At 44.9% G+C, this 22235-nt stretch overlaps 1 protein-coding gene across 7 annotated transcripts in view; it reads left to right on the plus strand.

Annotated features, from left to right (window-relative positions):
• The window catches only part of CENPT (centromere protein T), a 1192572-nt gene that overhangs the window by 257281 nt on the left and 913056 nt on the right, over window positions 1-22235 (plus strand). For all 7 annotated transcript variants that reach the window (XR_013603874.1, XM_078671348.1, XM_078671349.1 and 4 more), the window contains exon 5: window positions 7596-7680. Coding sequence is in view for 6 of the 7 variants with exons in the window: in XM_078671348.1 (XP_078527474.1) it covers window positions 7596-7680 (85 nt within the window). In the remaining variant the exon portion in view is untranslated. The remainder of the gene's footprint in view (window positions 1-7595; window positions 7681-22235) is intronic.

Below are 22235 nucleotides of genomic sequence, written 5' to 3' on the forward strand. Positions count from 1 at the left end.
CAAGAAACAGGACGTAGACATTGTTAAAAATCATTTTATGCTAAGGGCAAGAACGTGCCGAGAGGAAAGGGAACTGCAGAAGCCAGCAGTGAGACGGCACTATTTGTTAGTGAACTCCATCGCACTAGAACCCTATTTATGTTTTGTCACCAAGCCATTTCACAGGTTTCTTTTGACCAAATTTAGATTTAACCTTATACATTTTTATTTAGGAAGTTTCAACACATGGGTGAAACCAGAGTTAGCACCGCCCTGCACCTGTGATAATTTTTCTGTGCAAGATACCCTGCATTTTGTTATGTTATGTGGTTTCTTTACAGATCATAGAAAAATATATTTGCTACCTGTTCTAAGGGAAGCTGGTTTCTCCCAGGTGAGACCAGCCATGATTTATCTTCAATCATTGTGTAACATACACATCACGTTTTGTATGGCAAACTTTTTAGTGGCGGCGGCTAGATCAAGATCACGCAAGACATCATAAGATTCCCCCGTATGAATTGCATTTTAACTGTTTTTAGCTTAACTATTTTGTCACATGAATTCGATTGATATGAAATTGTTTAATTGTGTTTTACTTTGCCTGTGCACAAAAATGTTTTATTCTCTTTGTATGATTTTTAACTAAATCGAATAAAGATTCTTTGACTGACTGATAACATCATTCCTACTACCCTGAACTGAGTACAATAAAAATGGGCAGGTGTTGACCTCTCCAGTTTTTTTAATGACCTACTAAATAGGAACCTGCAGCCTTTTATGATGGGCCTGGCTCCAGAAAATAACCAGAGACACTGGAAGCCCACATTTCTATATCTAATTCAATCAGCAAAATATTTACAGTGAGGACAAAGGAGGGATAAATTAGGCTAGTTTAACCACCAATGTTCTCGTGCACTAAATAATCACTTTAATACAATGCATCAGTGTCCTAGGGATCGCAAGGCAACTTGATTGAAAGATGGCAATAAACAACAGAAAGAAAGAACTGTAAGCAGAAGAATGGGACAACTTAGTACAAGCTCCAGAGATCAAGAATAGCATTTAGTATTGGAGAACTATCTACACCCCTTTGTGTTCTCCAAGGGGATTGGACCCAACCTGTAATTTCAATCACTCCTGCTCAATGGGTGGAAGATTTTGGCTCAGTTGTTTTGCACACTAGAGAAGCAGGAGCAGATATGCACATTTTGTTATTCTGTTAACCAATATGGTTCTCACCCTGGAAGAGGCAGTAAGGTCAGTGATAAAAGTCGAAAGGGAAAGGCCCCCGGCCCGGGAGGATTACAGTGGACACTTAAAAATCTTAACTGGCCCTTTGTTCCCCGCTCATCACCAGGTATTAAAAGCGTCATGACATGTAGCCCCATCTTGAGCCAACTCACTAATTACACCATTTCTAAGAAGGGCTCAAGGATTGACCCAAAATGTTATTGATCCATATGTCCACTCAACTCTTCTGCCAAATAACTGGGGATGGTCTTGTTAGAGAAATCGGACGTTTGGGCCGAAGATAAAGACATTCTAACAAACACCCAATATGGGTTCGCGAAAGGCTTGGGGACGGGTGAGCAGTTGCTCAATCTGAACCTACTTATGGGGGAAATACATCCTTGCCAAAGAGGGCTCGCTACACTTGTGTTATTGTTTTTACTTGTGCATTTGACTTGGTTAACCATAATAGACTATGAATATGTATGGAACAAATGGAAGCTCCAGAGAAGATAATTTCGCTACTAGATTACGTGTACAGCAGCTTAACGACTAAAGTTCACTATGGGACGAAGGGAGAACTAATCACATGGTTTAATGTAGGGAAGAGGTGTTCGGCAGGGATGTTTGTTGGGGCCCTTCCTCTTCTCGCTATACATAAACTGGGTAAATGACAAATTCTAGGCTATAGGTGTAGATACCCCTAGAGTCGGGAGGCAGCAATACCTCTACTCCTATAGGCCGACGATGCAGCCGTCCTTGCTTTAAATCCCGAAAAGCTTGCAAAGCCTGAGCAATTCCTTTAACAACTACCTGGAAGAGAAAGATCTGGAAATATACTGCGAAAATGTTTACCAGGAGTTGCGGCCAGACAAGGGAAAAGGCTAATGCCTTTTATATTAAGGAGAGTAAATTACAAAACACAAAAACCTTTAATTACCTAGGAATGCACCTCAATAGGGCACTGGAAGCATCACAGGGAAACATGCATACTTAACATGAATCACCCACAAAGCCCTACACACCGGCAAACCCGAATAACTGGCTGCCAAACTCAAAAAAGCAGGTCAGAACAGGAACCTCAGAAGCTTTAACACCCTACTACTCATCCCGCTGAAATCACGAATACAAAAAATCGCGGCCAGGTCCTTCGCCGGAAATGCACCCAAAATCTGGTACTCTTCTCCCCCCCCCCCCACATCAGAACTATTCCCTCCTTCGCTAAATTCAAAAGTCCGCTGATCGATCCCTAGCGAACAGATAGCAGTCGGTATGCTGAAGTTGACACCTCACTCCTCTCTGATACGGTGTTAACATGACCCCGAAATGGAACTCTTCATCATTGACATTATTAATACTCTTATTCGGAACGTCTCGCTTTATTGTATTTTGTATTGCTCTCTTTTGTTCTGCTCTGTAACTGATGTAAAGTGCTCCGATACCCTCTGGTCAGGCTAGCGCTGTATAAAACTTCTAAAATAAACAAACTTCTAAAATAACATGACTAAAAATAATGACGGCCTATTTAGGTTTGCATCCAAGCTGGGTTCTAAACCAATTAGAGAGTTGCTAACCCTATCCAATGCTAAATCGATCTCAGCAGCAACATATCGAGCTGTAATTTGGGATATGGGGAATAATTAAACGAGACAAAAACAGGAAAATAAGTTCCTTAGACTCCTAGATATTCTCCAATCAGTACCAGACACCATAATTCACAGTGAACTGGGAGTCTAATTCATAGCAGACACTTTAGAAACCAAACCCCTCTTATAATGGCACTCAGTTTGGTCCAAAGAAGAGATACACTTCACCAGATGAATCATCGAAGATTGTATGAGACTGGACTGGACCACCAAAATCCCTTTACTACTGTATATTGAGCACACTCTGAGGGGTCTTAGACAGACAGAGGGGGATCTCTGGGTACATCCGAAGGACAGTATTGGTCACTCCAAAAGGGACCTTAAGGAGTACATAATTAAAACCTGTCAAGAGAATAGGGTCCAGTCAGATCTCCATGAGGCCTCTTTGGGAAGATATTTGGCATTGAATGACCAGTCCAAAAGCAAACAATACTTCAACTTCACTCCTAAAACGTACCACAGATGCCTTTTAACCTGCTTATATTGTCTTTCATCACATGGTTCCATTTCCAAAGAAGGAAGGGTGTGGCCCTCTAACCTGAAAATGCCCCTGTAATGATCAATTTGAACAGTCGGCCTAGCACATTGCACTTTTTTGCAGATTTTACCTGACTCATAGAAAGCAATATCTTAAACCTCTCTTTTTAAAAGAAAGTATCTTTATCTTCAGGAGGCGTTTCAGTATTTGGACGAGTTAAAGGATGAGACAGTCTGCTACCGGGTATCCATGTTTCTTTCAAAGCTGGTCCGTACTAGGGATTTATTGACCAGCGTAGAAAGCAAAATGACCTAGCCAATGTTTTGGACTCGATATCGAGATGTTCTAGTGGTTGACTTGTTATAGTGAATCGTGTGTAGTGATTTACAACCCGCAAAACGGCCTATATTAACATTAAAATTACTAAATGAGATTTACAGATAACTGGTATGCTCATATCTGCCTGCAAAAACTACATACCAGCATGCGTGCATGGAAAGCAACTGAAGAGGGGTGTTTTGCTTTTACTCTTAGTGGTGATTGGCATACACTATGGTGTGTAAAACATTTACCTCGTGCTCAACCACTGATTTGATCTGATGCGACTCATCCGATCTGTATATATTATTACTGCTGTAAAGCGCTTTGATACCTTTGGGTCTAAAAAAATTTAAATGGTCAGTTTTATACAATATATTCTCTAGGAAATTACTTATTTTAACAAGAAATTTGTATTGCCTAGTGTTTACAGTTTGAAAAATTGCTTATTTTATATGAAATGTTTACTTTTAAAAATTGAATATACTGATTTGATGATTTTATGGTTTGCTTTGGCATAAACCAAATGAAGTTTGTAAATCGAATCTGGTATTTAAGTTATCATAGTCATGTTATCAACATTGGGGTAATGGATGTTTGGTACTGGGGTCATTAGTTAAATAGGTAGTGTATCTATTTCTTCTATATCCCACCAACCATACTCCATATTAACAGGTTATTGATAAATCATTCACTGACATAGAACCTTATATATAATTATTCTGTTACACTCAGACCATGCATTCGTCTCAGATGGAGTTTCAGTAGACTGGTAACAGCTCCAGTTTGGTGTATGGTGATGGATTAAACCCAGATCAGTTGACTGTGGGTGAGTGTTTGATTTGCTCAAACGCTCCGTCCATCATCCCCTTTGGTATCGCTTTGTTCGCCCTAAGTTGGAAAGAAGGGTATGAAGGGTCTGCCCAGATGTGGGTCCCTTGCTCACTCTACCACTGTATTCAAGATAGCCTGGCTGATGAGGATTATGAATCCGAAACCGGTCCCAGGATGCTTGTTTCCAGTCCAGGGAAGACATGGCTTGGCAGTTCGGGCTGGACTGTTCCCATGAGGCACAGGGTCAGACTGATTTCCATATGGCCATGTCTGAACTGGGGTGGTGGAGTGAGCTAAAGAATGGTGATGGATTAAACCCAGATCAGTTGACTGGGGGTGAGTGTTTGATTTGCTCAAACGCTCCGTCCATCATCCCCTTTGGTACCAATTTGGAAGGCTGACTTTTCCCCAGGCATCTTCTCCTCAGAGAATGATTTGTAACATAGCCTGTGTAGAAATTATATATAAAATATAATAAAGGCACCACATTGTATATTGTCATGTAGGATTTATTAAAGGGTTATGGTAACAGTGGTTCATAGTACTTATTCATATTTTCAGTTTTGCTGGCCACCAAATTTTCCAACCATAGCGCGTTACAAAATACCTTAGTAACTCTTGTTGCCTCTTCATACTGGCTATTATTTCATAAATCTGAACAAATATATGTCCTCAAAGTGATTATACATTGAAAATGTACAAAAGGTGAAAAAAATGAGGATACATAAAAACTCAGTTAATCAAGAAGCGAGAAATGGGACAAGCTATTAAAAATGAGCACGCATAGTTGGTAATGCCTCCACTGCATGCCACAAGATCCCCTCTGGACTTGGTGAGACTACTGCGATCTGCAAGGGTACCTTCTACAGTATATGGCAGGGGGCACTCATCTTAGCAATATAATTATTTCCAGAATTGTTATAAAAAATCTTTGACACCCCCAAGGCATAATTTCTACTTTCTAATACAGCATTTTTCAAATGGTTTCAGTTTATAGACTGCCTTTTAAATAAAAAACAGGAAATGTTACTCGGTCACCTTTGAGTAATTATTTTGGTAAGGGAAATAGATAAGCTTGGCAGGAATTTAAAAATAAAATCCAATTATACTGAAAGCTCAGTTGATTGGGAAGGGAACTAGACAAGCTGGACAGGAATTAAAAAAAAAAAATCCAGATCCATGCAAAGAATTGTATCAATTATAATGCAGATTATTGCAATCTATTATAGAATTATATTGGACCTTTATGTTACTCCTGCAAGAACTGCTAAGTGGAAACCTGGGAATCCCGTATTATATCCTAAATACTTGGAACCGTTCACAGGCAGTCTTGAATATGTTTATTACAAGTTACCTCCAGAAATATTGGGAATGTGTATTCAAAGTTGTTCATTTTGTGATACATAAGTATCTTTGATAATTTTTGGGATAAAAACAACACTGATGTCTTAATATGTTATAGTCAAGAGTCGAATTGCAAAGGGCTGAAAGAACAAAGAAATCTGTTTGAATGTGGTGGAAAAATTTGTGAAGCACAAGCCCTGGACTATCAAGTTTCACTGACCTGAGTAGCCATAAGGTAGCATAGTAAGGTTTTAGGGGCATTCTTGATGGTATTGGCGACATTATTGACTGAGTAGTCAAATTGCTCGCCGGATCTGTTAGCATGCATTACTCTAAGAACACTATTAAGACAGTAAATGTGAAAAAATCTATATGATCTTTTTTGATTGTTTCATACAGGAGAATCTGTTCCAGCTTTGATGGTTTTGAGGCTTGTATGCCAGTTAGCATCTTGCATCCAGCTGGTACCCCATTCTTAGTGGCACATGCAGGTGGGCCCAACATTAGGGCAACAAGCCGGCAAAGATCCTTATCGGGCGTCATCTTGTACACCATGAGTGGCGTTTGCACTCTGTATTGCAGCGGGCATCTTTGCATAGTAAGGGTGTGTTCATGGTAGACTTTTTCTTTTTGCCACCTCTAAAAACACTGAGATGTGTTTGCCTTTGGCCTACCGTGTGCCCTTCTACCTCCGCCTCTTATCCGGTGGATGCTGTAGAAAGTCAGGTAGACAGAGCACAACTCACTTTGATAGCCCCCTCACAGTGCTTGGAGCATCTGGTACTTTTTAAGCCTAACTCTGAGCTAATGCCTTCCTCTTTGGCTACCTCTGCTGAATGATCCATTCATCAGGTGTAATGAAGTCACGATGGATGCTGATTCTGCCATCTGTCAGTGTGCAGGAAGTATTGCAGACATTTTCTCAATACAGTCTGAGGCCTGGGGACTTTCTCAAACAGAGAAAACTGCAGTTGAACGTATCAATCAGAACGCGTTACTGTTGGTAAGTAAATTATTACTTCAGACAGAAGTCTTAATCTTTCCTTCTAGCAAACTATGAGATCTAGCAATAGATAAGCGTGACTTCAGTCGTGGTCACAATCTCCTTTAGATGAGCCTTAGCCTTGCACCAGTCTGTTACTTGATTTCAGTAAGCAGCCAGCCATAATTAGTCAAAATGTGAGCCATTGTTTTAAAAAGGACTGTTTGAGGTAGTTCACTGCTGGCAGCCTTCTAGAGACCACACTGCTTTCGTACCTGAACAGTGCGACTTGCCATTTTGGTCAAATTATGCCATGCTTGATCACTCGTCAGAAACATGCCCCGAAGTATTTGTCTTCCAACGTGGCTATCTTTCTTGCAGAACGATCACTCAACTTCAATACCTAGCTGACAATCTCCACAAATTCAACCGCACTCACTATGAATGGAGGCAGTGTGTCTTTCCAACTCTAAAGAAGCCCTTTCCATAAACCAAAACCTTCATGCCTTCTGTAGCAATGACATACACATCCCAAACTCTTCTCTCATCAGAAATCCACATTTCCTGCCTATCTCTGTTGCCACTGCTGATCACTGAAAACTGTTTTGCTGTTATGGATTTTTAGAAAAAAATATAGCTTTGAAAAAGAAAAAAGTCTGTGATATCTCTAGTTTAATTCAAGTAGCATTCTAATAATCCTGAGAATGATTTAAGACAGAAAAAAGGTTTACAGAAATTTGTATTTTGAAATAAATTAGGACTGATTTTCTCCTAACACCAGAGCCTGAAGTACCTCTTGTCGTCCCTGGTAGAAGAGTGATAAAGGAGCCCCAGTTGGATTCAAGAGTTGAGACAACACAAAACAGGTAGGTGGTTTTTAAAGTTACAGCTAAAAATAGTTAGTGATATGCATCGCAATATTTTATCGGGGTTATTAGTAAATTGTTAGTCCCTTGTAGCAGGATGCATAGCCAACTTGTGAGAGTAGTGAGACGTGCTGGCCCTTTAAAAATGAGAGCTTTGGGCAATACGTTTTCAGAAAAAAGGGCCTCATAATCCTAATATTGCACTGGGGTGAGACAGGAAGTGAATACATACATCTTGGATGGTAGAAGATTGTGAATAGAGGCTATTGGGAGATTCTTTAAATTGCTCTGATGCAGGGTCCATCCTTCAATCCTCATAGTTCATATGTATAGAAAGCGCGTTGCAGAGTGCTTTCTTAGAGTATTTTACGTTTCCATCCTCATCAGTATGGTGTGCGGTGTGGTGCAACCAGGCAATGCATTTAGAAACGAGGCAACCCAGTTTAGTTATATTGGGTGCTCTATAGACCACAGCAGTCTTAGAAGTTCGTTCTGAAACGGTAAGTGTGGCAATGCAATTATTTCAATGTAGGAGAGATGTGCTTGAACTTTTATTGCTTAGTGAGTAAGTTGGGCTCCTGCTCCCTCTTTCCCTTGAGCGTGGTTCTAAATAGTGTTTGGCCTTGGTCATTGAAATGTTTTGTTTGTGAGTTGTGCATTTTGTGTGCAGATGGTGAGGCACACTAGAAATCTACTGTTACACTCATTCTTTACATGTTTGGATCTAAATGCCAGTAAATAAAATGTACACAGAGTATTCAAAGGTGAAGAGATTGCGTGTTTGGTGTTTTTTAGGTATGTGTTTACACCAATGTATGGATGGTATTGTCAAGTGTGGAGAGAAGTGTTTTGGGGCCAAAGGGTGTAGTCATATTGGTCAACAGTCTGGAGAGAGGAGGTATTGATGGGTTTGGCAAGGCTAATATTAAAATGTCATTTCGAATTACAAGAGTGGAATGCAGAAGCTTAGAAGTAAAAATATTGATGTTTCCCATTGCAAATCTGTCTGAACCTTCAGATACGAAATCTACATCTTTAATTATATGTTAGTTCTGATAACTACAAATTAAGAGATTTTCAAATAACCATTGCTCCTAAACTCCCTATCTTGTGCCCATTTCAGAAATACAGAGGTTTGTTTGATAACCATTTTCACCATGTGAATTCGTCTGTATATTATTGAAAACCATTGTACAATGAGGCTCGCTCTTCCTTGGGTTCTTGGAGTACCTACATGCCAAATATAACCCATTAACCAGAAGAGACGTAATGGTTTTGTATGTTGGCCATTGTGACTAAAAGTTACAGATGAAAACATTGTCACAAATGACGTTTTTTTCCCCTGTTCATTTTCAATATATCTTTATTTCAACAGTTGATTTCTTTAGAAAAACCTTGAGTGATTCTACACATAGGGCCCCTTGCTGAATTCGTATTTTTGTCGTCTTTTCAGAAATCTATAGCTTTCTTTGATCTCCCATGGGTTTCACACTGGTTTCCACCTCAAACTGGATGTCGGTTGAGAGCACACAAAATAGTAATGATGGGCTACCTCTTTCAAAAGTGCCTAAACTGTGTTAGAAAAAAAGTAGGTTATTTATTCAGCTCTGCATGTTCCTGAAAGCTGGGAAGCAGGTGGCTTTAGTATAGCAAACAGTTTGTTGTTGTCATTTTTAGGGGGAAAACGTTTTATCCAGAGCACTTTTTCCCTATTCTTTCCACAAAACCTCAAAATCTAGCTACATTTTGCCTATTTTCTCAGTACCGGTCAGGAGAATCCACAAACCCTGAGTAGCTTTAGAATCCCTAGGATGTTGGAAACAAGCATTGGCATAGCCAATAGGTCTCGCTTTTGGGACCTTCTAAGTATTTGGTTATGCAGCACAATATCCTAGGTGCATCAACATTAACTGTTGCATGGTTAAACACTTATAAGGCCCACAGGCGAGACCTATTGGCTATGCTAATGCTTTTTTAAAATTTTTTTTAAAGGACAAGCAGTGCTATCAGGCTCCGGCTGCCACTTAGAGGTGTGTAGAGAGAGAGAGAGAGAGAGAGAGGTGTGTAGAGAGAGAGGGAGAGGTGTGTAGAGAGAGAGAGAGAGAGAGGTGTGTAGAGAGAGAGAGAGAGAGAGAGGGAGGGGTGTAGAGAGGGAGGGGTGTAGAGAGGGAGGGGTGTAGAGAGGGAGGGGTGTAGAGAGGGAGGGGTGTAGAGAGGGAGGGGTGTAGAGAGGGAGGGGTGTAGAGAGGGAGGGGTGTAGAGAGGGAGATGTAGAGAAGGGGATGTAGAGAGGGGGATGTAGAGGGGGGGTGTAGAGGGACAGAGAGGTGGGGGGACAGAGGTGGGGGGACAGAGGTGGGGGGACAGAGGTGGGGGGACAGAGGTGGGGGGACAGAGGTGGGGGGACAGAGGTGGGGGGACAGAGGTGGGGGGACAGAGGTGGGGGGACAGAGGTGGGGGGACAGAGGTGGGGGGACAGAGGTGGGGGGGCAGAGGTGTGGAGGGACAGAGGTGTGGAGGGACAGAGGTGTGGAGGGACAGAGGTGTGGAGGGACAGAGGTGTGGAGGGACAGAGGTGTGGAGGGACAGAGGTGTGGAGGGACAGAGGTGTGGAGGGACAGAGGTGTGGAGGGACAGAGGTGTGGAGGGACAGAGGTGTGGAGGGACAGAGGTGTGGAGGGACAGAGGTGTGGAGGGACAGAGGTGTGGAGGGACAGAGGTGTGGAGGGACAGAGGTGTGGAGGGACAGAGGTGTGGAGGGACAGAGGTGTGGAGGGACAGAGGTGTGGAGGGACAGAGAGGTGGAGGGACAGAGAGGTGGAGGGACAGAGGTGTGGAGGGACAGAGGTGTGGAGGGACAGAGGTGTGGAGGGACAGAGGTGTGGAGGGACAGAGGTGTGGAGGGACAGAGAGGTGGAGGGACAGAGAGGTGGAGGGACAGAGAGGTGGAGGGACAGAGAGGTGGAGGGACAGAGAGGTGGAGGGACAGAGAGGTGGAGGGACAGAGAGGTGGCGGGACAGAGAGGTGGCGGGACAGAGAGGTAGGTAGGGAGACTGAGGTAGAGAGCTAGGGTGGAGGAAGAGAGGTATAGAGAGGTAGAGAGGTAGAGATAGGTAGAGAGGGGTAGAGAGGTAGAGATAGGTAGAGAGGTAGAGATAGGTAGAGAGGGGTAGAGAGAGGGTGGTGGAAGAGAGGTATAGAGAGAGAGAGGGTGGAGGAAGAGCGGTGTAGAGAGAGGGTGAAGGAATAGAGGTGTAGAGAGAGAGGGTGAAGGAAGAGAGGTGTAGAGAGAGAGAGGGTGAAGAGGAAGAGAGGTGTAGAGAGAGAGAGAGAGGGTGAAGAGGAAGAGAGGTAGGGAGAGACAGATAGAGAGAGAGAGAAGGTGGAGGAAGAGAGAGAGGGTGGATGAAACTGCAGCCTGCTTGCTACATAGTCACAGTTGTTTCTCAGCCAAAGATATGCAAACAGCAGAATATTGCAGCCTAAATTGTAGCCTGGCCGTCTGCTGGATTTGCATAATGAAATGCAGAGAGGCGATCTGGCTGATGTGTTATTTCAGAGAGGGTTTAACTTTAATACAATTCAATTTCTGGAAGGCGTGTCACTCAAACCAACCCGCCATTTGCAAACAGAAACAATTGCCATGGTATTCCCGTCACGCTGCTATTCAGGGTTAAGTGGCACTGCGTTGTGGCCAAAGATGATAGGCGCATACCCTGTATATGTAGCAGCACAGAAATAACAGAATGGAAAGTCCAGGCAGGCTCTTCAAGTCCCTCTCAATTTAAGAACAGGCAAAAGTAGGTCTGGGGAAAAGGACATTGCTATAGGCAGAGTAGAATGAAGTGGACATTTTGCTTATTGCTTTGCCATATCTTATTGTACAAACACCATGTGAAAGAGAACTTAGAATGCCTAGTGATAGACTAGAGACGTCAGTGCGTAGACGTGAACAGCAATAGCATGGTAGTTGCAGCATCCTCCTGCAAAATACACACAATCTATGATGAACGATACCGGCTTTGGAGTTTGAAGCTGCTGTCTACAATCAGGATCGGTGTTACAGCCATGGCATAATGCAATAGTGACTGTCATCGCCTTCTAACCTTCCTCTCTCGCCCCACCCCCTCCCCGGCCTCTCACTTTTAGCTTGGTGTCAGTGAGGGTAATGCTTAGGTGATTTAGGCAAGGACGAATTATGAAGTTCACTAGAGGTGGTGAGCTGCTGAAAGCTTGAGCCAGGCTGGAGCCTGAAGCCGGGCTCTAACTCAGCTCAAAGTCTTGTTGGAACCGTGGGCAGCTAGCTATGTAAACATTTTAATTTACATGTTCTCATCAACCATCAGTGAGTCGTGGGACACCGTCGCTAAAACAAACAGTAAAACTGATCAGATATTACACTGTCTGTACGTGCATAATTAAACACATCAGTTTATTGTTATTGCCATATTTTATCAAACAATATAACACAAGGCGATATTTACAATCAGCCGACATTACTTTTTTATATTGTCTGATGCGCCTATTTTGACTTACATGTACACACTCGTGTATGAGAAGAAAAAGTTATTGTGTCTGTTTTAAGGATGGAGCTAAAAATACCCAAAAGAACCAAACGCTCGCTGAATAGTATTGGTAGCAAAGCTAACCGGAAAAAAGATGCTAGATTTATGGTAACAAGGTTTTAAACGCCAGCGGGGAGATTGTGCAAATAGCTCAGGGTGATATTCAAATAAACACGCAAGAAGTAAAAGTCAGATGTAACGTTTCATACATGATTTTAACTGTAACTGACTAAAGGATGAAAGGGTCCTGTAACAGCGATGCCCTTCTGACACCGAATTGCTTTACGAAGCTAAGAGGCCGCACCCAAAAGTGAAGGCAGCGCGATGCGGTGGGGAAGGGGCGGGGGAGCATTGAGGAAGCAATCAGGTGGTTACGAAACGTCTCTTGAAAAGACAGATGGCGGCTGCTGCGCGTTCACGCGCACATACACACAGGCTTTAGGTGCACATGCACGCAGGCTTTAGACCGCTGGCAGCACTTTGAAAATCCCCTTACAAAAGGTGAGCAACAGCGCATGCGCTGTTCTAGGCTCGACCTTAAAAAGGACGCACATTTGGAGTGGATACTGTATGTGGACAAAGTTATGAAGCCCTAAGCACGAAGTACCCCAAATAGCCAAAACAAGCATTTACAATGCAATAGGTCTCGCAGCATAAAAGTTTGAGTTACTGGCATTGTAAATGACAATGCTTTGCATTCTTTTTTTTTATTTGCAATTGGTATATAAACATTTTTTGTGAATGGTTAGTTGTTGCTTATGCTAAGCAAAGTTGCCAGTAATATAGAGTGCTAGTCTTGCTTGTTCTAAGCATGTTGATTGAAAGCGCTCTGATACGTGCGGGTAAAGTTTGCGCTACATAAAAGTAAAAACCAGTAAATAAATTAAAAAAAGCCTACCTGTACCACGTCCGTTCTTATTCTGCGATGCCACATATCTTTGGGTCCCTGTACTTATTAACTGCACCCGGCTGTGGGAAACCTCCTTGGCAGGAATAACGTGTTACGGGGCAGACATGGGCAATGTAGCCACTGTCCTGTGGCTGCACCGCGGGGTAAAAGTGTAGGGGCAGGAAGGCAGGCGGCAGGTAAAAAAACACAAGTAATTCATTCATTGGCATTCCTCAGACAGACAACCTCCCAGATGTTTTCTGTGGCAGGTGGGGTTGGGTGGGGAGGGTTTGCTCGTGGCCGTATTGGCGGCATGTCCCACAATAGCATGAATTCTCCCACCAACAGAATTCGGGGCATGCTTGAAAAAATGTTCCCTTGGAACAACTAGTGCAGGATTTTTGCCAGAAATATATGCTGTCCTTCAGATAGTTTTGTTTGCATTTTACCATTGCTTCCCTGTGCATTCGTTAGTAAGTATCGCCTTCCATGGCCTCTATCAGATGATTTTACTTAACTTTCCTTTTGCAAATCACTGCATGAGGTTTGTTTATCAAAAGGGTTTAGAAACAAAATCAAGACTACAGTTACCAGAATGCACTAGTGTTACACCTGAAACCTCAGTACTGTACACATGCCATCCCAGTGACGTAGAGACATCAAGTTTCCATTTATTAAGCATAGATGACATGACTACACGTGAACAAAGAAAAGAAAAAAAAGTGCCCCAGTCCTCCGGCCTTTCTTTCACACGCCCTGGTTTTCAGATGAGCTAGTAACAAAATGTACGTCTGCATGAAATTGATACTCAAAGCATCATATCATAATGTAATTCTTTTCGGTATCAAATGCTTAGTATAAAATGCACACAGCTCTGGGGCGCATTGCACTATTAGCTTTTATAGCTCATCCAAAAAGTAGTTGTCATTTTCTGCCTCTTTCACCCACTCAATGTAAAAATAGCGCAGTCAATCGGCGCTTGGCCTTCCTCATCTGGAGCCTTTTAGCGTCTTCACCAACACGACTGTCCTATTACACCATTTAGGGCCGCACAGCTGTGTCCTTCAGCAGGCAGCAAACAAAAACGAGCGGGAGCGGGAGGGGTAGGGGGAGTGCACAGAACGGAAGAGACGCCCTCAGAATGCTTCTGATTACACCTAATTGTTTCAAAGAAAATATAAACTCAAAACCGGCATACAACGTCAAAATTTTACATGATGTGTGATGTAGGAGAGGGAGTGGAAGTGCACAGAGCAGACGCCCTCGGAATGCCTCTGTCTACAACTAACAAACAAAAGGCACGGCTGTCAGTAATCTAACTGAGGCTTGCCACAATACTTAAATAAATAACAAGGGATAGTACTGTTTGCGCTATTGTCACCTTATGGGTGCACAAGAAGAAACTGAGCCCAAAAGGTAGTGAGGGTCTATGGGTTTTTATTGTAGACACAGAGTCAGCGTCTCACATAAGGCACAGCTAAACAACAATGGCTAGGCGGCAGGTCCATGAAATGAAAGGAACGTCTTCACAGCGCGTCTCCGTCGTCTGCTTCTTTACCGCTCTCGCCAGCCCCAAAACAAAAGAAAGACAGGTGGCTGTTAGCTCACAGCTTATGGTCAAAAGTATAGCGTCAGGGAGGGGAGTGAGGGCAACACGCGTGAGGGGAAAACAGGCGACCGTCACCAATAAAGCAAACCAACCGCAAAGAGTGTACGTGTGTTCTCAGGAGTCCCCGTGCCCCTGCCTTCCACCCTCCTCCCGCTGCTGCCCCTTCCCGACCCGTTTAAAGGGAAACAGGGTACGCAAACGTTCACGTACCTGGTGTAGCCACGCGTCTTCCTGCGCGTGGCTGGGCGGTGCGTGGGAACGGTGGCCTCCTGGCTTCTCCGGTGTCCTCGCGCAGTCTTCGTCCGCCTGGTCAGAAAGCCGACTGCTTGTACTCGCGCTGCCTTCCTCCTCCGCCGCTCCTCGCTCTCGACCTCCTTCCGTCGTCCGGGTCTCTTGGTGGGTGATTCCTCTACGGGGCTTCGGTGCCGGCGAGCTCCGCACCATCCACACCCCGGCGTCTTCCGGCTCTCCCCTTTCAGGACCTGATCCGCTCTCTGATTGGCGGGACGGCCTCCACGTCATCGGAGGAGGGAATTCCTCCTCGCAGGGCTCCCAGTTGTTAAAGGGCCCGCGTCCTTCCTGTAACCGAGATGCAGAGTCCGTTACGGGGCAGGACTGGACCCCGTGACAGCTATATAAATCAAATTAAAATACAGCCCAAAAAAGTCAAGCAGCGGCATGCGCCCCTCTCCCTTTACCCCGCTTACCCCTCGTCCTGCTGGTTTATCTTTGATCCCTCTGCGAATTCACCGACGGAGGCCCCGCCACAGGCGGCGGCGGTGGATTTGCGTAACTGACCATATCTGTCATGGTGGCCGAGGCGGGAAGGAGCCACGGGCCCCGGTCAATCGCGAACGGGATAAAAGCGGAAGGAGCCGCGGTGTTTATTTTATTTAATGCGATTTGGGTGGCCGAGGCGGGTAGGAGCCACGGGCCCCGGTCAAAAGCGAATGGGATAAAAGCGGAAGGAGCCGCGGTGTTTATTTTATTTAATGCGATTTGATATAGCGCTAACATTACCCGAAGGTGTCAAGTCATTTTTTTGGCATACGCAATACCAGCAGCGGAGCAGACTCTCACAAGCCCCTCTGCTGCCTCTCGTCTCCGAGAGGGCGGGACTTCCGGCTTCGGAAGCCCGCGCAGGCGCCCACGGAGAGAAGCCGCGCCTACGGAGAGAAGCAGTGCTGGTGACGCGGGGCTCCCATGCCCTAGAGAGAGCCCCGCGGTGGCGGCTGAAGACCGGAGTGGCGGTAATTGGGCGGGCGCTTGGTGCACGTGTGTGTGTGTGTGTGCGTGTGTGCGCGCGCGTGTGTGTGGCGTGTGTGTATGCGACAGCGGGGGTGGGTTCTCTGTATGTGTGGGTGCGTGCGTGGGCGCTCGTGTGTGTGTGTGTGTGTCTCTGTGTATGCGCATGCGTGTGGGGTGTTGGAGCTGCCCAAGAGACAGCAGCTGAGCGTGTTCGCGCGCGCGTGGCCTGTCGCCTGCGCCGATCGCCTTTGCGCGCGGCCAGGTGCTGTCTCCTGGGAAGCAGAGCCAGCGACAATAGATCTCCTGGCGGACACAGCGCTTACGCGCTGTTACGCCACGAGACCTAAAAAGGATCTGCTCGGTGGATGGGAAAGATCAGCAGTGAAGCGGTTAAGGTAGCCACCTGATAAATATTTCGCCTTCCCCTTGCTTGGCTGCAGCACCCGCCACAATGTGAAATGGCCATGTTGTGCATTTCCCTGCACAACGTGGCAGGCACCGCGCAGTGCCTGCAAACCTTGTGCAGGGAAATGGAGGGGGATACCATGGGTACCCCCCAGTCACAGCTGACCCACCCCCCATTCCTCCCGGGGGCCCGCAACGGGCCCCCAAAGCCAGTCTCTACCTGTTTTATTGCGGCAGTGAATCCTCCGCAAAAAGACAGGCGAAGAGGCCCATTGTAATCACAGCGGCTGTTCCTGCACGGCACCGCCGCAATGATTACCTGGTTCCGCAAGGCGGGTAGAAGAGGAACGCCTTGCAGAACCGTGGCGGTCGGTCTTTCCGACCGCTGCGGAACAATAGTGATTCCCACCGCCATCATAATATGGCGGTGATTAAATCATCCTTTGATGGGGATCTGCCTGCCATCGTAATCAGCCCCATAGTTCATCGTGTAGGAATTGCCTTGAACTACCCAGACCAAGTAACCGCCTACAAAAGCGGTTTTCCTTCCTGTGGCGGCTCCCTCAATCCCTATTGCCCCAAATTCCCACCCCATAAGGGAGAATGGATAAACATTTTAATTAGTACATTTCCAGTAAGGGGCAATGGGTTTGCTGCCTAATCTCGTAGATACACTAAATATAGCCCACCACTGCGCAGTAAAATCATGAGACTTTGTCAGAAAGACAGGGCATAAAGTTATTGTTCGAATCAAAGATCACACCCATTTAGGGTAATTCACTGACCTTGGTAACTTTAGCGCCTTTGATACTAATTAATCTCACTTTACAGTGCTAAGGGTCGCACACTATGTAATGTGACTTGGTAATGTTGGTGTTCAGGTCTAATTTATCCATAAACAATACAAAGTTATCAACAAGGGCCCGGATCCTATTTGGGGTGCAGGCAAGCAGCACCGCATCATCTGCGTAAAGGAGCACCAGCAAAGAGGAGGCCTTGATTCTGACTAGGTCACTAAAGTTGCTGATAAGAGAGGACTCTAGGTCAATTATATATAAATGAAAGAGAAGTGGAGCCCTAATGCACCCTTGGTGGACACCACGAGCTAGTGGGAATAGATGGGTACATTCTCTATCTGTGCAGTACCTCACCCTGTCTGAGACTTTCAGTGCAGTGCAGGCCAATCCGCTCAAGAATGGTCCACAGTTTGGAGCGTTTGACTGTTAAATGCACTGCTCAGGTCACACGACCTACAACCTTGACTACAGAGTCAAGGAGTGAGATGGGCCTATAGCACTGAGGATCCTCCAGAAGGCCCTTCTTGAAAATTGGAGCAACAGTCGCTTGTTGCCAAGAAACTGGGATCTTACTAATGACCGCGACATTCAGGGCAATTGTAATAATGGGGACCCAAAGATAGATATTCCCTTTATAGATATCCATGGGGACCCCGTCTGGACCTGGGGATTTGTTTGAGGGACTAATATTGGTGGCTTGCTAACATCCTCAAGATCAAACTTCATTTTTTATGGGAAAGAAAGTCCCACTGAGCCAACAAGCATTTGGTTCTCTTAGGCTAGATCTATTCAAAGTGGTCGGTCCAGCTTTGAGGGGTAATATTTGAGCCCTGTAGTGTATATTTTGGTGCATTCATAGACTTGTCATTCTTCAGTCTGGTGTTTGCTTCTGTGTGGCAAAGGCCATCTAGCAGAGTTTTTGTTTTAGGTTGTGGGGTTGGTTGTCTTTGTTTATAGTAACGAAAGTGTCCACATAACTTGATGGGCCTTTTGCTTCTGATTATTTAGCCTGCTTTATCCTTACCATTGTATATTTTCTGTTAAGGCTAGTACCCCTTGCATTGACTAATCTAGCCACTTGTTGCCTCGTGAGAAATCCTGACTTTTACATAATATTGATTCTGGTAGGGAATTGTCCCATGTAAAGTCCCATGCAATGCTTAATGTGTAAAACAAGAGTGTTGATGCTCATAGCTCTGCTCTGGTGGTGCTATTACAAATGGGTGCACCGAATACCAAGGCTGCGTATTCTTGAATTCACCTCAGGCTTCTTTAAATATAGCGCTAAATGATGATGCCCCTTTACCTCACTCTTGCCATTCCCTGCTTTCTCCATTGTTTCCAGATATTCCTTCTTCCTCTGTCTTTTCTTTTAGTGTGCTTGTTCCTCTCATGCTTTCGGTGAAAATCTAATGATTAAAAAAAGTGCTGCTACCCAAAAATGAAATGAGTGTTGGTGGACCCTACAGGCAACCACCATCTCCAATTAAGCACTGGTCCCATCTTAGATCATATTTCAGCAAAAAATGGCCATGTCCCAGTTTAATAAAAAGCAACCCATGATCCACTCAACCATCAGATAGGGTGGAATTCTGCGTAGTTTTTGTAAAATATACTCAACTCCTCCCCCCACCCACTACCTGTTCTGCCATCCTAAGACCAACTGTCCATCCTAATATATGTAGACTATTGTCTCTATGCGTCCCTTGTAGTTGTTGCGCAGTAACCAAATCGATAGGGTCTGTTCGGGCTTTCGATTAAAAACACTCGTGTATTGGACACGTGCGTATTCGAATCCAACGTTGTGTATATATAAACACGCGCTTAATGGAATCCATCCTAATATATGTAGACTATTGTCTCAATGCGTCCCTTGTAGTTGCGCAGCAACCAAATTGATAGGGTCTGTTCGGGCTTCTGATTGTGTCAAAATTTCAAAGCAATCGGTCAAGAACTTTCGGAGGTTTAAGATTTTTGAACAAACGCACATTTACATTTTTATTTATATAGATGAGGAGCATTTAGGTTTCTTCCTGTGGGGCCAGGCAAAGCCCTTGCAAAGATTTGCCTCCACAAGAATTGTTATTCGTTATTCAGAATAGCCTCGACTGAGCAAATATAGGTTAAGTGAATATCTGTATTGTAGCATTTCTATAGCACTTTATAGGCCTGTAATACCACAATCTGTATTTTTATTTTGTTATATTTTTGTGAATGATGCCCTACCAGTCATCCAGCCACCACTCTTTTAATTTGTGGCTGGTGGCTGAGGATGAGTATATGAATTGTGTTCTGTTTTACCAAGCATCAATGGTGTGCATAGAACACGATGGTTATGGCGTCACCCGATGCTATCTCCGAACTCTGGGATGGATCATATTCCTTGTTTGTGAAAGGTCTTGCATAGGTGTAAAATGTTATTCATAAAGCTACAGTTCTGTGGCGTGTTTCACATTTTACAGAGGGAATTGGACATCTCAACGCAGGTCTGTCATGATTAATCTAAGCCAGATGTTCTTTGAATTAAAACTAGAGCAACCCAAGAGCGCTTTCAATCTGATTGAGCCTTTTCTGTAGGGTGCAACTTGCTGCCAGTGGCATAGTGAGCACAGGGCCAATGTCTGGGCATACTCTTGCCAGTAAGGGAGGTGCATAAAGCAAATGAAAGGTAACTGGCGGAATGCTTGCAGTAAGACTAAGGACAAGCAATCTCTTGTGTATGCATTCCAACCCCTGTTCTTTTGTCCACCTTACCATCCCAGTTTGTGTCTTTAACATGTTGGGTGACCTTTGTTGTGAGGTTCCTTCTACAATAACTAAACATTGGCCAACATCCTAACTCCTTCCCTTCTCTTTTGAGACCCAGCGTTCTACATCTAGATCCCAATAGTTAACCGTGTGATGCACATATCCGTTAGGTGATTGTCTTCCTGCCCATAGCATTGTTCACTTAAGGAGTGAATCTCTAGTGCCAGCTCCTTCCAACCCACTATACAAGTTGTAGGCTCTTCATATGCTTATTTCCCGTTCACAGCAATTCCTCCACATAATGGATCTCAATATTGTCCCTATGTTCTACCATGATTATTGGTATTGTTCTTGTAATGCTCGGCCAATAACAAGAGGAGCTTAGAGGGAAAATACGGGTATCTCAGGGAAAGCCCTCCACTCAATGTAATTCCAACACAAGAAATCCCTGTACCCAGGACCTAAGTTAGTAATCATCTACCGGGCATGAGAACTTACTATTCTAGAATCCTCTATCGTCAGATTCAAGATCTACCCCCTCTATGGTTGGGTATCTATTATCTCTAATGCCCTACTGTCCATAGCTAAACACTGTTTACAACTACTACTCGGGGGTTCCCGTGTGTATTCAGCTCGACACGACCTATGATGTCAACCCTACTAGGGCAGTACATACAACCACACATAAATAATAACAACAGAAGGAAATAAAGAAAAAAGTGGTACCTTATTTAGGAATAAAGTGGTACAGTTGGTATGACTGCTGATTTTATTCTCACTCTGTACTGTATGTTAAACTAAGGAGCGATGTTCTGAGCTCTTTCTTTTGCACCTTGATGATGAGAAAGGGGCAAAGTGTTGGTAAACATCTAACCAATTTTCCCCGAGGGTGTTCGCCCGTGAGGTGCCTTCCGCTCCGCCACACTTTTTTCTTTATTTCCTTCTGTTGTTATTATATGTGTGGTTGTATGTACTGCCCTAGTAGGGTTGACATCATAGGTCGTGTCGAGTTGAATACACACGGGAACCCCCGAGTAGTAGTTGTAAACAGTGTTTAGCTATGGACAGTAGGGCATTAGAGACAATAGATACCCAACCATAGAGGGGGTAGATCTTGAATCTGACGATAGAGGATTCTAGAATAGTAAGTTCTCATGCCCGGTAGATGATTACTAACTTAGGAACTTGTAATGCTCGGGTCAGCCTTTTTGTTTGTGCAAAATAGCTGAGAAGGTATTCCATAACCCTAGCTCAACTGGCACCTCCCTCTGGAGTACTTAGCACAGTCTGCCGTGCATCAAGAAAAGGGTGATTCCTGCATTATATATGTCTCTTGCTGCTGTTCTGATTGGAGTCAATTTACAGATTCATGGATTTACCACTTGTACCTCGATGCACGCTGTTTTCTCCTAATTGTAGTTGTGGTTCTTTGAGCAGTGAATAGTTTTTTCTATATGAAGAGCCTTTTCTCTGCTTCAATACTAGTCTTAAACGTCTGCTGTGTAGGACATAACCTATGTGTGGTAGTATCATTTGTCTGCATCAGCAAAGGTCCTAGATTCTGCACAGCATAGTAGTTGAACAAAATCTAGATGTGAAGGCTGTGGCTTTGTCCAATCAGCTAGCCTGGCTGAGTGGTGATACCCCAAAACCAGTCCCAGGATGCTTGTTTCAGGTCCAGGGAGGACCTGGCCTGGGGTTCGTGCTGGACTGGTGTCATGAAGACCAGGGACCACTGACGGGTGCTCGCCCCTGGTACCTGTGTTCAGTCTACCACAGTACCGCTAATTCTTGTGTTTTTTTCTCTCCCCGCTAATTTCTTGTGTTTCCTCCCACCTGGTTACTTTTGTTTTCTTTCGTTGTCCGACCTCGGGCGCTCCTTTGTGCCCTCTGTGCCCCCCGCTCCACACCGCTGCTCCCCTGCGACCTCGCCCCCTTTTGTCTTCTGTTGTCCCGTGCCCTCGCCCATTGGCCGCCCCGCTCCCGCCTCCCAGCTGCTCCTCCCTCCCACTTCGCCTCTAATGGAGGGCGCCGCACGGAAGCGCCGCTGGCGCGCCAAAGACAAGCCAAAGGCAAGCCAATGGCGCGCCAAAGGCAAGCCCGTCTGCGCTGGCTGTGGATGTTCCTGCGCGGAACTAGTAGGCGCCTTCCTGCCGCAAAGAGAACTGGGGCTTGAAGTCCAGCTCCCCCTCCCCCTACCCCCTTCCCCCACCACAGGCAACAGTCTCCCCTCCGGCGCAGCTGGAACTATTAGGCGCCTCTGGGCGCAAGGGAGAAATATCTGCAGCTCTCT

Source organism: Lissotriton helveticus, chromosome 12 (genome assembly GCF_964261635.1).
Source record: "Lissotriton helveticus chromosome 12, aLisHel1.1, whole genome shotgun sequence".
NCBI classification, from domain to species: domain Eukaryota; kingdom Metazoa; phylum Chordata; class Amphibia; order Caudata; family Salamandridae; genus Lissotriton; species Lissotriton helveticus.